Source organism: Eptatretus burgeri, chromosome 11 (assembly GCF_056783735.1).
Source record: "Eptatretus burgeri isolate ZD-2024b chromosome 11, Ebu_testis_v1, whole genome shotgun sequence".
Taxonomy (NCBI): Eukaryota; Metazoa; Chordata; class Myxini; order Myxiniformes; family Myxinidae; genus Eptatretus; species Eptatretus burgeri.
Genome location: NC_140971.1, coordinates 24,848,253 through 24,866,181, shown reverse-complemented (window position 1 = coordinate 24,866,181; position 17,929 = coordinate 24,848,253). Strand labels below are relative to the sequence as shown.

At 44.1% G+C, this 17,929-nt stretch overlaps 1 protein-coding gene across 2 annotated transcripts in view; it reads left to right on the top strand.

Moving 5' to 3' along the window:
- Window positions 1-17,441, top strand: part of ARL15 (ARF like GTPase 15) — a 50,657-nt gene extending 33,216 nt beyond the window's left edge. For both annotated transcript variants that reach the window (XM_085845601.1, XM_085845600.1), the window contains exon 5: window positions 15,989-17,441. In XM_085845601.1, coding sequence (XP_085701727.1) covers window positions 15,989-16,180 — 192 coding nt within the window. In that variant the 3' untranslated portion in view covers window positions 16,181-17,441. The remainder of the gene's footprint in view (window positions 1-15,988) is intronic.
- The last annotated feature ends 488 nt before the right edge of the window (window positions 17,442-17,929 follow it).

Genomic DNA, 17,929 nt, shown 5'->3' with positions numbered 1-17,929 from the left:
CCGCATCCCCTAAATTTTAAAAAATCTGGAATTTAAACACACATAAGCCGCACTGGTTTACAAGCCGCAAATGTTGCACAAAAAAACCAAGCGCAAAAACGTCCGAAAATTAGCCACAAAAAGTGATCGATCTTGCTTTGAGTAATCTGAACAGTAGAAACACCCTGACCATCCATGCCATTGGCATTTCCTTCCTCTGAAAGCCTTTGTGGACTTTTTGCAGCGAGAAAGTTCGCCCCTCTGTGAGTTTTGAATTCCTCGTGTCGACCTCTTGTTTCTTCATACCGTACTCTTACCAAATCAATATCTCTCTAAATATATTCTGAGGTCGCAAACTCATCACTGAAGAAAGCAGGGAAACGCACGAACAGCCGCAGCGATCAGACAAGACACTTGGAGTGTGGATTGAACTTTTTCTAGCTCAGCTGTGGTTTACCTCGCTCATTCTACGTTTTTCAAGTTTCGGTTAACAATGCAAGGTAATAAACGTAAATATAAATACCATATAGATAAATAACGACGTCGATCCAAGTAAGAAGAATAACCTCTCTGTGATGAGTCAGGAAAATTAATTGACTTTCTGCAGGAAGAGGATTTTTACAGTGAGTTTTTAATTCACGAAGAGTCAAAACCAGTTTTGAAACCTAATGTGAATCTAAACATAGACTGGAGACTGACGACAACAACTTGATTTGGCCTGAACACGTCATCGGGAAAACCCGCAACATCATAAGATTTTGTCATGTTCATGTTTTCATTTTTTTTCCTTTCTGTTTTTATCCACCACACTATTTTTTACTGATTACAATATACAAATTCATATATTGCTTTAAAATTATTTGGATCAGACTTCACTGCAATGCTTTAAAAAAATATTATTAGACTAGTCTTTTAAAAACGATAAATGTATAAACAGGTGAGCATAAGGTGGCTTTGACACCAACTCTGGTTTTTTCAGTCTTTTCCCAACTCGTTTCAATAAAAATATATAATAATAACATTTGCTGGCTATTCGGTCAAATAGTAACGTGGTTTCTTTCTCCACTGGTTGGTGTGGGTTTGATTTCCATGGCTTCTCACTCTTGCCACCCTGCACTTGGAAAGGTGAGTGCCAACTCTGAACACCTCTGGACAGGAGTTGAGGGAGGCCTTAATCATCTGAGGCCTAATCCTGTGAGGGAGGCCTTAATCCTCTGAGGCCTAATCCTGTGAAGGAGGCCTTAATCCTCTGAGGCCTAATCCTGTGAGGGAAGCCTTAATCTTGTGAGGCCTAATCCTGTGAGGGAAGCCTTAATCCTGTGAGGGAGGCCTTAATCCTCTGAGGCCTAATCCTGTGAGGGAGGCCTTAATCCTCTGAGGCCTAATCCTGTGAGGGAAGCCTTAATCCTGTGAGGGAGGCCTTAATCCTCTGAGGCCTAATCCTGTGAGGGAGGCCTTAATCCTCTGAGGCCTAATCCTGTGAGGGAGGCCTTAATCCTCTGAGGCCTAATCCTGTGAAGGAGGCCTTAATCCTCTGAGGCCTAATCCTGTGAGGGAAGCCTTAATCTTGTGAGGCCTAATCCTGTGAGGGAAGCCTTAATCCTGTGAGGGAGGCCTTAATCCTCTGAGGCCTAATCCTGTGAGGGATGCCTTAATCTTTGGAGGCCTAATCCTGTGAGGGAGGCCTTAATCCTCTGCCTTATCCTGTGAGGGAAGCCTTAATCCTCTGAGGCCTAATCCTGTGAGGGAAGCCTTAATCCTCCGAGGACCCAATCCTTCATCTGAAACTGAAGTAGGTTGGTTTATTGGATTCGCTAGATATCCCTTAATGTCGGGTTTTGTGTGTGTGTGTGTGTGTGTGTGTGTGTGTGTGTGTGTGTGTGTGTGTGTGTGTGTGTGTGTGTGTGTGTGTTTGTGTTTGTGTGTGTGTCTGCAACGCGAGGCTCCACAGCACAAACCAGCAAACCAATTTCGATGAAATTTGGCAAACAGGTGACATATGAGCTGGGAATGTGCGCGTTTGAGTTTCGTTGCTAAGCAACCACCCGTTGCTATGCAGCTGCCGAAAAACTGCACGTTCACTATTTTCAATACTTGTCCTTCAGTTTTGAATGTGGAGAAACGAGACTTCGGAATTAAACACTTCGAGATATTTAGAAAATTTTACTTGAGCCGATTTTTGATTTAGGTTTTATTTTTCAAATGGTCGTCCTTCAAAAATAGGGTGTCTATTTACCGTCATTTAATGTGTGTATACAGTGTTTGTAAGGAACTACACCGTCGTTCCACCTTCGATCTCTCCTCGATCTAAACGTTATTGACCAAAGTGAAAAGGATCCAAAATAAATGGAATCGCCGGCATTTCTGTCTTTGTGGATTTCTAATAATATGGTATAAATCAAGTTATGTGGAATTTGAAAAACATCTTTAAAAAAAAATTTCTACACCCCCGTTATGTTATCGTCCGCTACACCGCCAGGTTCATCAAAAACAACTGACCAGGAAGTCCTCTCGCGCTACGGTCTGGTTCGTATTTCCTGGAATATCTGTTGTTCTATTTATGGTTATTTTCTCTCTCTCTCTCTCTCTCTCTCTCTCTCTCTCTCTCTCTCTCTCTCTCTCTCTCTCTCTCTCTCTCTCTCTCCCTCCCTCCCTCCCTCCCTCCCTCCCTCCCTCCCTCCGTCCGTTACGTTTTGTTTCGTGTTGTTCTGACGTCCACTCTGTTTGCTGTCACCTGAGGTAATGTCAACAAAAATAATGACATTTTATTTTTTATTTTTACTTAATTCGTCCCTAATTTACTCGAGCCGATTTTTGATTTGGGTTTTATTTTTTCAAATGCTAGTCCTTCAAAAATAGGGTGTCTATTTACCGTCATTTTTATAAGGAGTGCCAGTTGGCAAAATACGCCATAGGAAAAATCTTGCCAGGTAGAGGAACAATTGTATGTGAACCAATACGTCTTGGCAATGAATCTTCGTCGGTGGATCGGTCAGAATGAAAAGCATCGTATCCAGCGCTTCGATCCCAGCGGATCCCTCGTTTCCTACCGGCTTGTTAATTTTATTTTTTATTTATATTTAAGATTGCTCACAGAGTGATTGTTTAATGTTTAATAAAAAGATACAGCTGCTCTGCACTACTTTATGTTAAGGGGGTCATATATTGATGATGTACACTTCTATGATGGAATTTTTGACCATCCCACTCTCCTCCCCTCTGTTATGCATTGGAACTTCGATTACCCATTGTATCTTTGTCTCCGTGATTTGATGTCACACTACAGGATCATTCGATTGGCTGGTGTTGGCTTAGTGGTTTGGGTGGCTGGCTTGGGATATTAGAGTCCTGAGTTTCAGCCCCTGACTGCTGTTGAATTAACACCAGGTGGGGTTAACTCAGACTGTCATCCTTCTGAGATCGGCAAAATGAGTTCCAGTGTACTGGTAATGTTGGCGGCACAGTGTACATCAGCGGCACATGATGCTACCTGCAGCCTTGTGCTGCATACAAAGGAGGATCATTTGCTGCAAGAGTTAAAGCTGAGGACAGATAAAGTTTTGCAACGTGAGTGGCAGAATTTTCACACATAAATTTGATAATTTCTCTATTTTAGTTGCTTTACAATTGGATCAGATCGAGAAAATTATGAGTCCGGAGGGGGGAGGGATTGGCGTGAGGGGTGCTGAACATATTGAAGGTGGGATAAATACATTCAGATGGTAATTTGCCAAATTCCAGAAAATCCCACCCAAATTCCATCCTCCACATGATTAATGACCAATTTTGTGATGACGCAAACGGTTTAGCTCAGAAACGGAGTACAAACAATCATTTTATGTTTGTTGTTGTTGTTGGTGTTCATTCCTTCAGGAAGCCAACAAAGTGAATCCGAGTGGGTGATTCTGTTTTCACAAACTGCAACTGAGTGGCTTTGCCCATTTATCATTGATGTTTATCATCCCGGCTGCAACTTGAAGTTCTTTTTAACTCATAATAGGAACTGAAACGGGGTGGATGTGTGACAGGCACCCCCTGTTGCTCAAGATCTCTGCAGGAAGTGCTAGTGTGGCACAGGGCGTCATGGTGACCATTCCAGTTAAGAGGTGCTTGATGTATATAATGTAATTCACTATCTATATAACTATTATTTAAAACTATTAACTTGAGTGTTGCTCGCTAATCTGATGTCTCAGTGCCCATTTAGTTGTTATATCATTAAGCAAAATTTGCTCCGTCATCTCAGTGAATCGGCCAGCTCTGCAGGATTTCTTACAGGGCACGGCTTTACTTTTTGAACACACTCGGAGCTTTCTTGCTTCCCGGTCAAGTAAGATTTTTTTCAACAACAGAGGAAACGAGATAGGTTGGGAATTCTGTTAAAATAAGTGTTTGAAAAATATACAGACAAAACCTTTTGATGATTAACGTGTACAATGTACAACCTCGGACACCTATTATGGATATTGCAGAACTTTACCAAATAGCGAAAGGCGTATTAAACACGTGCAATGTGAAATAAACGCAAAGACTTGAATGTATCACGAGAGTTGGGGAGGTGTGATTGATGCAGATCATACCTCCTGTTAATGCACTCACTCTCCATTTTATTTAGTTCATAGTTCGGCTGGATACTCCTTGGCAGGGTGTTCTTCTACCTCCCTTGCCCGTTCGACCACATTGGAAGTCTTTCGATAATCAACCAATACCCAGAATGGTGGGAAACCTGAGCTGGAAGGTGCTTCTTAGGGCACTGAGTTCCGCTGCAACATTTCACCAAATTTCCTCTTGGATGTTTCTGTAATGTGATGGAAACTGTCTTTTATGTATACACTATACAGTGTATGCAATTCCCTTGACTTCAATGATTTATTTTTTTTTGTCTTGGAAGAAATCTGTCACTTCGTTCCTGGCTTCATTTCTCATCAACACGTTTTGTTGTTGGACATCCTCAAGGGTGTAGTGCTGCCGGAGCGCCGTTCCAGCACCTCCCTCCATCCGAGGCAGAGCTTAGCCCCGCAACAGTTTAAAAATAAAACAAAAACACCCAAGTTCACTATTGGTTGAGTGATTGTGCTTTGCTTGCTTTCATGGACAAATAATCGGGGTCAAAGCTTGTCTTGATACGTCAATACGGTCAAAACGATATGTCAATATGTTGAGCACTTTGTCTCGGGAGCGATATTGTAACAATAATGTTCAGGCTTACAGGCAACACAGACCTGCCGAATTGCCGAATAAAGCAAGACGAACTTTTCAACCATTTTATATCCAGATTTAGTGAATTATCTTGTATTACAAAAAGTATTTACACCCTGAAAGACACGAAGACATGGAAAACTTTGGATGCCTACCATTAGTTGATGTCTGGGTGAATCCATCACGCGGCTGTTCTCATGAAGAATGGTGTATGAGCAAATAAGTGAGTGTGCGTACTGTTACGGACCAGTCCATTCTCTTTCTAAGATCCATCAATGGCACAGACTCGTGTTGGCAAAGCAGATGAGCATGGTGTTTTCCATGTTAACATCATGCCTATCCACTGTGCCATCTCCTTCAATATTCTCGGATGTTTATCTGGCCCAAAAACTTTGTCTTCTTTTGTCAACTCAAAGAAAGACACCAATTAATGTGAAAGGCAACAACTAAAGAACTAATACCGCAAGACGGGGCGCTGATTTAACGTCTATGTGAGGGACGGCACACACATTGATGGGATCACCCTGCATGTGAAACACCAGGATGACAGTTTATAGCTGGGTCGGGATACAAACTAAGGCTTGACGGCTTTGAGTCGAGTGTGTATACCTCGAGGCCATCCTGTCTGCCCTTACCGCATGGTTAAAAATAAAAACAAAATTTAAACTTCTTTATTTTGTAAATGACATAGCTTTGGCGAAAAATGGTATTTACACACTAACTGATCTGACCATTCTGACCATGACAGTTCCCTTGTCTTCTGACCATTTTGACCATTACAGTCAGGTCAGGTTAGATCTGTGACCTGCTACAGGTATCATGTAAACGTGTACTAACCTGTTCCATGGTCGGGTTGTCGGCGACTAAACCGTCTCCCCCACCAGGTTTTTTTGGTGAGGAGGGTGTTTGGATATGGACACTCAGCAGGATTAAAAACAAAACCTGCCAAAGGGCGGAGGAGCTCCTTGTGAGCCAACGGCCATCCATATCTAGTGCCCAACTGTGTCTGCGGACATCCTCCTGCAGTTGGGTTACTTCTTATTAGGAGGTTGGTGGCAGGATTTGCACTCCGGCCACCGTAAAACCCTTCATTCCGCAAAACGCAAAAACGCAAAAAAATCTGAAAACCCACTCCGTGGGAGTACCTCCTGTGCAGCTTCCCTTCGCAGGGCAGCTCACCGGATGACGGGATTGGGGCAAAGCCTTCGGGACCCCCAATCTTTGATGATAGGAGGGAAACCACGGGGTAACATCCCTGGGTCAGATTGCGGGAGAGTGTGTCGGAGTGGTGCTGAGGTGTCGTCCACCAGACGGCGGTCTCCTTGGGTTAACCTGAGGCGGTCCCTTCGGGTGGGTGCCTGGAATGTCCTATCCCTAAGAGAGGATGATCACCTGTCTCTGTTATCATCTGAGCTCAAGCGTTTGGACATCGGGATTGCAGCTCTCTCTGAGGTTCGGAGACCGGATTGCGGCGAGATAATGGTGGGTGGTTACACCTACTATTGGTCTGGTCGCTCTGATGGTTACCATACCCAAGGAGTTGCTGTAGCTGTGTCCAATAAGCTGACCCCAATGATAATTGAGGTAACACCGGTCAACAAGCGTATTATGAGATTAAGGATTCGTCACTCCTTAGGTGTCATTTCCCTGGTCTCTGTTTATGCTCCGACTGAGGCGAGTGATCTCACCGTGAAGGATGCATTCTACGCCACGCTCGAGTCTGTGGTTGATCAGTGCCCCAGACGAGATACACTTCTAGTCTTGGGGGATTTCAATGCATCGACTGGAACTGATAGGGATGGTTATGAGGTGTGTGTTGGTCCCCATGGGTCAGGAACTATGAACCAGAATAGCACTAAGTTCCTTGACTTTGCAAGAAGTCATGGACTTAGGGTGGCTGGTTCATGGTTTCAGCGCCCACAAGCTCATTGCTGGACTTGGTATTCCAACGCTGGCGGTGTGGCAAAGGAGATTGACCATGTCCTCATTGACGGTCGTTGGAGGATGATCCAGAACTGCAGGGTCTACCGGAGTGCTCAGTTCCTCAATACTGACCACAGGCTTGTTGTAGCAACTCTAAAGCTGCACCTTAAATCCTGGAGAATGGTACCATCCCAGCCTAGGCTGGATGTTGGCAAGCTCAGGGATGAGAGTGCAGCTGAGGAGTTTGCGAACAGGCTGAGTGGACACTTGGGGGGTCTGGGTGCTTTGGGGGGTCCTGAAGAGTTGTGGAGCGCCTTCAAGACCACCGTCCTTGATGTTGCCGGTGGATGTCTTGGAACTCACCGCAGGGCAAAGAAGAATTTTGTCTCTCAAGGGACACTGGATACCATTGACCAGAGTCGCAGGGCCAGGCTGAATGGCAGAGCTGAGCTGTTCAGGGAGCTGAGGCGTAAAACTGTACGTGCACTGAGGGTGGACAAGGAGGCCTATGTGCGAGGGATCTGTGAGGGGGTAGAGCATCACCTGGTGATTCTCGTCCCGCTTACAGGGGAATTCGGGCATTACGTTCATCCAAGCCCATCCCTCGGAGCACTGCAGTTCGAGCAGAGAGTGGTAGGCTCTTGACAGAGGAGTCTGAAGTGAAGGCCCGCTGGGCCGGTTACTTTGAGCGGTTGTACCAGGCTGATCCCCCAGCTGTCGAGTTGAACGTCAAGGGTGTTACAATCCCTGTTGCTGACCCTCGAATCAACTGTGGTCCACCTTCCCTTGTGGAAACACAGGCTGCGGTGAACCAGTTGAAACAGGGCAAAGCTCCAGGGATCTGTGGCATCCATGCCGAACTTCTCAACGCTGGTGGAAATGCTGCACTCGTGTCGTTGCATGCAGTTTTGTGCTCTGCCTGGAACACAGGCATCATCCCAACTGACTGGAAGAGGGGCCTTGTTGTCCCTCTCTGGAAAGGGAAGGGTGATCGCCACGACTGCAACAACTACCGAGGGGTGACGCTGCTCTCAGTGCCGGGCAAGGTCTTTGCTCGGATATAATTCTTGATAGGGTTCGCCACCATCTGCTTGAGCACCAGCATCCAGAGCAGTCAGGCTTTACACCAAAGAGGTCAACGATTGACCGTATCCTTGCCCTTCGTGTCCTCACCGAACGCAGACGAGAGTTTCGGCAGGGGCTGCTTGCAGCCTATGTTGATCTCTGTAAAGCGTTCGATTCAGTGAATCGGGATGTCCTCTGGAGGATTATTGGTCTTCGTGGGGTGCCACCAAAACTGATCGATCTGATGTCTGAACTCTACTCTGGTACTGAGAGTGCTGTGAAGTGTGGTGGTGCCATCTCTGACTTATTTCCAGTTGTTACTGGAGTTCGTCAGGGATGTGTACTTGCCCCCACACTTTTCAGCACTTGTATGGACTGGATTTTAGGGAGGATGTCGGAGAGATCAAGTTGCGGTGCATCGTTTGGGAATGTCAAGATCTTGGACCTTGATTTTGCAGATGATGCAGTCATCTTTGCGGAGACTTTAGACATCCTTTTGGGGGCCCTCGAAGTGCTGAATGAGGAGTCGGAGCCGCTGGGATTATGGGTTTCTTGGGTCAAACTAAGATCCAGGCTTTCGGTGACATATTGGATGCTAGACGTCTGGGTCGAGCCTGGGGAGTCATGGATTCACTGGATCATGGGGTGTGGCGCTGCCGGTACCTGTGCGGGAGGACGAAAGTCCGAGTCTTCAGGTCCTTGGTACTTCCAGTCTTGCTCTATGGATGCGAGACTTGGACTCTGACCAAGGATCTGAGACGGAGACTTAATTCCTTTGGTACCAGGTCTCTTCGGAGAATCCTTGGCTATCGCTGGTCGGATTTTGTGTCCAACGAGCGGTTGCTGAGAGAGACTCGGATGAGGTTTGTTACCTGCATAGTCCGTGAGCGTCAGTTGCGGCTGTATGGACATGTGGCTCATTTTCCTAACGCTGATCCTGCTCACCAGATTCTCTCAGCGAGGGAGTCTCATGAGTGGAGGAGGCCAGTGGGCCAACCACGTGCCTCGTGATTGCAGCAGGTTGACCATCATCTCAAGGAGATGGGGATGGGCCTGGCATCTGCCTGGGGGATGGCCAGACTGAGGCCCCTTGAGTACCGGCAGAAAGTGGACGCAGCGACGCGCTGTTCTGGCACATGCTCCCGTACCTGACCTGATTGCTTGAGAAATGTAGGAGATAGATTTTGAAAATCGTCATTTTCGCATTTTTTGCCAACTTTGAAGTCACGTGACACGAAAACGAAAGTGAATATCGAAAATCCGGCCCGTCCAAAATTTAGATATCGTCCCATAGATTCATATGCTACAATCAAATTCAAGATCGCTTGAGAAATGGCGGAGGAGATAGAATTTGAAAATCGTCATTTTCGCAACTTCAAAGGTCTCGTGACCTTGACCTTCGGTGACCTTGAAAGTCATGCCATCGTGTACGTCTCATCGACCTCTATCAGGATCACTAATGACCAGATCTCCTGCTTCAACTTCATTGTGAACGGACGGACGGATGGATCGTCACCTAAAAGAGATGACATAAAAAACCAAAAGAACCCACATCAAAAAATCAAATAATTCTGGCTGCCAGACCATGCGTCCGATCAGGTTGAAATTCAAAATCTTTATTCCCCATCACTACTCGATCGTAAATGTGAAGTTTCATGTCGATTAAGCGTTTCCAGAGAAAACATTATTTAATATTTTTCTTCAATCCAGTATGGCTGCTAAACCGTGTGACCTATCGATTATTCCTTGACAAACTTCAACATCCATGGCTTGGGGAACATTCGTGTGAAGTTTTCCCTTGATCTGTCCAGTGGTTTTTATAGGTTTTGTTTTTTATAGGTTGTTTAGGTCCAGAAGAAGATTTTTATAGGTTTTCGGGTAAATCCAAAATGGCTACCCAACCATGTGACCTATGATGTTATGTGTGTGAACCTTTTGTTCCTCATGGATAGGGGTCATACATGTAAAGTTTCGCCTCTGTTCAGCCACTTCAGAGAAGATTTTTGAAGGTTGAAAAAAAAATTATTAAACAATATGGCAACTGAATCACATGACTGATGACATCATCAATTTTTTTCTGTTGCCCATTTTATCCTGAGATGACCCTCCAAAATTTTCATACTGATCAAATGTGGCATTCTACATATGCAATTATGACGTCATAACAAAGGCACCTATGACGTCATAAAAAAATCACACATTCCCCATGAGGAGTACTTGCTGTGTGCCAAATTTCTATTTTTATCCTTGGTGTGGTTTCAGAGATACAGAGGTCTAAAGTTTTTCCAACATGGCTGCCACCAACACCAGTTGACCTATGACGTCATAATTATCATTAAAACATTCTACATGAGCAGTCACACCGAAGGTGAAAATTTCATCTCGATCTGACAAGTGGTTGTGGAGAAAAACACAAAAGTTCTGTGCGGACAAACAAACAAACGGACCCAAACACAATATCCTCTTCTTCGGCGAGGCTAACTATCTTTGGGGGAGAGAAGAATTTGTTCAACATTTGTTTCAAGAAACTGGTGAGTTTTTTTTTTTTAATCTCGACTGGGAGAATCTTTGGATCCATCCGCTCAAGTGGGATTCCCTTCAATTTGGCCATTTGTGAAGCAAATTGCTTCAGCATAGTGAGCCCCCGTCAACAGACCCAGTCGACGCGACGATATCTTATCTCCCGATGTTTTCTGAGAGAAGAGCAAATGAAGAGTGGGTGAGCGATTTCTTGAGATTTATTGCACAATATGCAGCGGATGAAATATAAATTGGATTGATCGATTCAGTTGTTTAAACTTGCTTTCGATATGACACTAAAATAAGACTGCAAGGTGCTGAGCATAAATGTTCCTTCACCAAAGCAAATAAGTGACTTGAACCTGCGCTTTCAACCCAACCCCCCGAAGATAGCCACCCGTTGCCGTAAGTACTTGACTGTCATGGAAGCTTGTTGGATTAATTGCAAAGCAACATGTCCAAGGTGTAATTTTTATAAGCCTGAGGGTGCAAGTTTGATTCAATGGAGTTCAGACATTGCTTTTAAGTCTGCTTACGACTGATTAGGGTCATGGAAAATGACTGACTTTTCACCTCGGTTAACTTTCTTACTTTTCATCAATTGCGAGTATCAAATGGGAAGTAAAATTTCATGCTTAAGTTTCTGTAATTTGAAGATTATTCAGAATTCAACACTTGCTTCCAAAATCTATACCTCTATTGATGCAAAAGAGCAGTGGAGAGGGAGAAATTTTGGTTGGGGGGGGGGGGGATTTTGAGGTGAATTGAGAGGGAATAGGAGTAAGGGGGGAGGTTTGCATTGAACACATGATCACAGAGGGGGTGGTTTGAAAAGTTCCACTGTTATTGTATGTAAATAGAACGGCACTTGGTGGAGCACATACCTCCTCCAGACTGAACACTTTACGTTTTGTATCCCACTGATAGGCCAGATTTCCAACAGACCTAAACCAAAATATAATCAGCTTGTTCTTGTCACCTTCCCAACTCGTCATACCAGGTTTTGTTATAGTCTGTCCACAACTTTATGAAATATCATGATATATATGTTGGTTTTAGCCCCATCACTCAATGGTGAAGAGTCGCTTTAAAAATTCTCAAATCCGGATCCAGATCTTCACCAAAATCTAATCATGTCATCCTTGTCACACACCCAACATCTCCATCAAATTTCTCCGAATCCATCCACAACTTCTTGAAATAACCTGTTCACAGACAGACAGACAGACAGACAAATGGGTAAAAAAATATAACCTCCGTCCACCAATGGTGTCAGGGCTACGAAGTGGATGTCCTCTTTACCAGATAACAGATTTTGCAATGTTGGGCATAAACCTGCATGACCCAGACTGTATCCTTATTGCCTGGGATGATTTGTTGCTAATCAGTTTGCCAAGGCAAGTTGACCTGGGTCACATTGAATTGCCTTTTTTTATTGTAGACTGGAAGCATTCCTCGAGTAACTTTTGACTGATGGTGTTGAAATCCCTGGAATCAGGTCACTATTCTGTGTTGGCACAGGAGTATACTGGAGTGTTGGAAAGTGCTTACGTTGTTTTGTCTCGTGTCAGCTGTTCCTTATGTCGTGTTGATAAAGTAATAAAGAACTAGAATGGCACTTGGTCGAGTGCATACCTCCGCCAGGCTCAACATTTTCCGTTTTGTATCCCACTGATAGGCTGGATCTGGATCTCGATCCGGACCTGAACCAAAATCTAATCCACTTGTTCTTGTCACCGACCCAACTCAACCACTTAGTTTGGTCGTAACACGTCCAGAACTTTTTGAAATATCGTGCTACATATCATTTTTGGCTACATCTCTCAATGGCGAAGAATCTCGTTGAAAAATCTTATCTGGATCTGGATTTGGATCTTCACCAAAATGGAATTGATGCATCTGTCACACACCTAACCTACCCACCAAGTTTCATCTGAATCCGTCCATAATCTTTTTTGAGACATCGAGTTATACTTTATATTGTTTTTAGCCTGATTAAACAATGATGAAGAATCACTTTTTAAAATTACTGGTCTTCACAAAAATTGAATCAATTCTTCCTTGTCACACACCCAACCTGTCGACCAAGTTTCGTCCAAATCTGTCCATAACTTTTTGAGATATCATGCTTTACAGTGTATCAAAGCAAGATGTTAACGGATATTTTCAATAGTTCCCTGGAGTCAGGACAGGTACTGGAGGATTGGAGAGTGGAGTAGCAAATGTCACACCATTATTTTAAAAAAGATCCAGAGGAAAATTGGGAAACTGTAGACCTGGTAGTTTGACTTCAGTTGTGGGGACAGTGTTGGAGACATTAATTAGGGACCAGATGAGGAACCAGATAAAATAAATACAGACTAAATAAAGGTAGTCAGCATGGGTTTACCAAAGGTAGTTCCTGTTTAACAAATCTTTTAGAGTTCCATGAAGCAGTGTCTGATTGGGTGGATGAGGGAAAGGCAGTGGACATAGTATATCTAGACTTGAAGAAGGTATACGAGGTGTGTTCAAAAAGTATCCAACCTTAATTTTTCGAGCGTAAACAAATGAAGCTAGGGAGGCGTGGTTTGGTGCACGTATGTGGGCGATCCTAATCCGTATGCGTCGAATTTTCGTTTTTGACAAAATGACGGAAAAACTTAAACAACGCTACTGCATCAAATTTTGTGTAGAGCTTGGCGATTCCCAAGTGGAAACGATCCGCAAGATTCAACAGGCCTTCGGGAACGAAGCAATGGGCACCACACAGATAAAAGAGTGGTACAACCGCTTCAAATATGGTCGCTCGCACATCATTGGAAAGTGAAGCACGTTCTGGTAGACCCTCAACATCCCGAAATGAGATCGTCATTGACCAAGTGAGGACCCTGCTAATGCAGGATCGTCGAATCACGATCAGAGAACTTGCAGACGAGGCGGGCGTCAGCATTGGATCCGTTCATTCCATTGTGACTGAGGATTTGGGCTTAAGGAGAATCTCAGCGAAGTTCGTGCCAAAGCTGCTAACGATCGAGCAGAAGCAACTCCATTTGGAGATCGCACAGGACATGCTGGAGACTGTGAACAGCGATCACAACTTCTTCAACACAGTGATCACTGACGATGACACCACAGTGATCTGTCATTTTGTCAAAAACGAAAATCCGACTGCGCTCACTTTCACTTCCTCACTCATCGGCGGTCTGTTGGCGACCGACAGCTTCTGCAGGCGGGAAAATATTCACGCATACGGATTAGGATCGCCTACATACGTGCACCAAACCACGCCTATGAGCTTCATTTGTTTACGCACGAAAAATTAAGGTTGGATTCTTTTTGAACACACCTCGTATGATAAAGTACCACATCGGAGGTTGTTAGCCAAAGTGAGGGCTTGTGGAGTGGCTGATCAGGTAGCTAATTGGATTGCAAACTGGCTTAGTAATAGGAGCAAACTGGCTTAGTAATAGGAGCAAACTGACTTAGTAATAGGAGCAAACTGGCTTAGTGGTGGGAAGCAAAGAGTGGCTGAGTGGGAGGATGTCTTGCTGGGAGGATGTAAGTAGCGGGGTACCTCAGGGATCAGTACTCGTTCCATTACTATTCATTATTTACATGGTTAGTGGGGTGAAGAGTAGACTTTCCTAATTTGCAGATGACACAGGGCTTGGAGGTAAGGTGGATAGCAGAGGGTGTGGTGATCAGACACAGGAAAGTATTGATACTTGTATAGATTGGGCAAAAGACTGGCAGATGGAATTTAATCTGAGCAAGTGTAAGGTGTTGGAGAATGGAAAGAACAATGAAAATAGAGATTACAGGATGCAAGGGTTAAATTTGGAGCGTGTCACACAGGTGAAGGATCTGGGGGTGGTAATAGATACCGGAGGTAAGGAGGCAGCACAGTGTCAGGCAGCTATAGATAAAGCAAACAGGGTTTTAGGCTGTATTCGGAGGGGGGTCATTTATAAATCAAAAGAGGTGGTGTTAACATCGTACAGGAATTTAGTGAGGGCCACATCTAGAATATTGTGTGCAGTTTTGGTCACCACAATTCAGGAAGGGCATAGATGCCATAGAGATGGTTCAGCGCAGGGCTACTAGATTGATTCCGGGCCGAGCTAGACTCAGCTATGAGGAGCGGCTGAAGGAGACAGGGCTTTATTCACTGGAAAGGAGGCGGTTACGAGGAGATATGATGGAGATGCTTCAGATAATGGAAGGTATAAACATAATAAGTGCAGAAGAATTATTCAGCAAAGTCGACAGTGATAGGACCAGGGGCCATAGCCTGAGAGTGAGGAAGAGAAGAGTTAAGGTGTGTGTGTGTGTGTGTGTGTGTGTGTGTGTGTGTGTGTGTGTGTGTGTGTGTGTGTGTGTGTGTGTGTGTGTGTGTGTGTGTGTGTGTGTGTGTGTGTGTGTGTGTGTGTGTGTGTGTGTGTCCTGTACTATATTACACATTTTGCTTTGCTTCCTGCGGTAATGGAGAGGTTGAATACGTTCTCCTGTTGGAATTTCGGTTAACCATTCCCAGGCTCACATTTTGCGTGCATGTTTATTAAGTAACAAAAATGTTTTTCTTGAGAGTGTAGCAAATGCCGCAGCGAGTTTTCCGGGCAACCGTGTGCATGGTGTGCGAGGTAGAGTGGTTTGATGTGGAGCCAGCTTTAAAATAGCTAAGCCAAAACTTTGTGGGGTGGATCTCTACCAAGGACAGGCCAGGTCAAAACAAGCCCTGCCTTCCACAGTTTGAGACCCACACAGTACTGCGGATAATGAAAGGGAAAACGTTTTGATGTCACGGTGAAATATGTGGGTTTCGTACCAAAATGCCGAAGAGAAATTTCCATCTTTTTCTTTCTTCGCCATGTGGATAATTTTCTGCAGGAATTGAATAAAGAGATGCTAATGAAAAGCTTATTGTGAACACTGTAGAGGAATAGCTTTGCTGCTCTAATTCAAGACTCCAATTGCTTTTTTCAGCACTTTGGTGAGATAGCAAAAGTAAATTGCTAACGGCAAGCATTGATGAAGCCAAACAAACTTTGACACCTGCAAAATCCCAACGGCAAACCTCTGGAGCACTGGAGTGTTGGGAAATATCCTACAGCCGAGGTGTTGTGGACTAGTAACACATGACTGCATAGTATCACATTTGAAAGCATTTTGCATTCATCCAGCAGGTGGTCAGATGACATCTGCCTCAAGAGTATGACCCGAGTAAGAGGTTATTTGATCTTTGTGGACATTAGCATGAGCTTTTAACCTCTGAATCCAAAATTATTTCCTCTACTGATGTGTTTTCTGTCTTTGGTTGTAGGTGAGGAAGTTCCTTGAGCTTGAGCCTCTTGCTTTGGGAAAGCAATGGGTGCTCCAGGGCTGCTCCTTTGAAGACCAGCCATCTATTCACAATGGTGTCACTCAATTCTTGGAACTGCTTGAGGAGGAGCAGCAGCACAGCGCAGTGCTACACAAGACGACCATGAGCGTAACTGCCCAGTCGCGAAAGTGAACCTGGAATAGCACTTTGACGTCATCGTTCCAAGGGTGGGTGGCAGAACGAACACCTGTGCAAGCTTTTCTTGCCAATAGATCCTTACTACCATCTCTGGATTACTGACAGAGATACATCTACCGATTGTTCACTAGCATGGAATTGTGGGTGAGAAAAAGAAGACTGGTTTTGCCTCCAAGAATGTTGGTAAAAATGTTGCCTCCATTGATGAGTAGTTACGGCAGTTTAATTCCCTTCTCTCTTCCACAATGTCCATTATTTTCCTGTGCACTCAAAGCTCGTTTGCTTCTCAAGTGTGAGACCCTTTCACGGTCTACTTGGTTTTGTCGCCTGACTTGACGCATGTTACGAGAGTTTTCTCACTTCTTAAATTCGAGCGATGTGTGCTAGTGATTATTTTTCTTTTCTTGCCCTTGTCAAGCTCGCTTCTCTATGTTGGATCCTATTCTGAAATCATGAACATTTGCTTGCTCATAACTTTGATTGGTGGAGGGATGAGGTTGCCTGAGGTTTAGCGAAGTCATGCTGCGTGGCATCGGTCAAACTACCTTCCACGGTATCTGTAAAACACTCCAAGGAATTAAATATATATATATATATATATTTTTTCTTGACATTCACAGACTTACTTTTGTTACAAGCATCGTCTTTTATGTATAAGCTATGAAACGAGACACTATTTGCAGTACAACGCAGTAAGGTCGCACCTTTAAGTGACCTAACGTAACCACTAATGTAAACTTATTTATAAATTACATGTTGGTTACTTATCACCCAAGTAAAGGAGGCATGTCACAAAGACAAAATTGCATTGTTTTTCATGAAAATCAATTTCCATTTAAGTGACTCAAAACGAGCATCCATATGCTCAGTGCTTTTAGAACTCGTCAGACACCTGATGGTCTGTATTTTGAAGTGTGTTTGTATGTGTTGTTTCCTCCTCCTCCTCCTCCTCCTCCTCCTACTTGTCTTTTTCCTTTTCTTTCATCTTTTCCCATTTTTACATGGGGTCGCCACGATGGATGGTTGATCACCCTTTCCCATCTGTCAATTTCCCATTCTTCTTCCAATCCCACAATTTCTAAATCTCTCACCACCGCATCCTTCCTTCTGCTTCTTCCTGGCAATCCCATCTCCATCACTTTCCTCACCACATACTCTTTCCCTCTCCTTTTGTTTTTTTTTTTACATTTTTCATCATGAAAGCTTTTCACTATGAAATAATTACTGTGTAAATAATCGACCTATCTTTCCAGAAGTGATGCATATGCCCATAAAAGTAAAGGCACATTGTATAAGGTTCTGAAAGGTATAGCTGCTCTTGATAAATAAATAAATAAATGTTTGATGGATTCACGGGTAGATTACACATTCGAAGCCAGCAACTTGTGTTTAGCATGTGTGAAATTTTTATTTATTAAACAGAGCACCATGGGAAGGCAAGGTTTTGTATTCATCCATTGAAGACTGAACATTCGGTATTTTGTCGCATAAGTGCAAAACACAAGTTGATTTGATTGCAGGACTACCAATCTCATCACGTTTTCCCATTACACCCAGCGCATTATGCATAAAGGAAGATGACGCCTCGTCGTCGCGTCTGCATCTGTAAAAGCAAAAACAAAAACTTGAGAGGTGGATGATCGTTCTTTCAGGATCGTATTGCCGCTGCGAGGTTTATGGCAGGAATGCTTGGAGAGTAGAATTATTATTGTCTCAAATGAAGTCGTGCCTCAACAGCTTGAA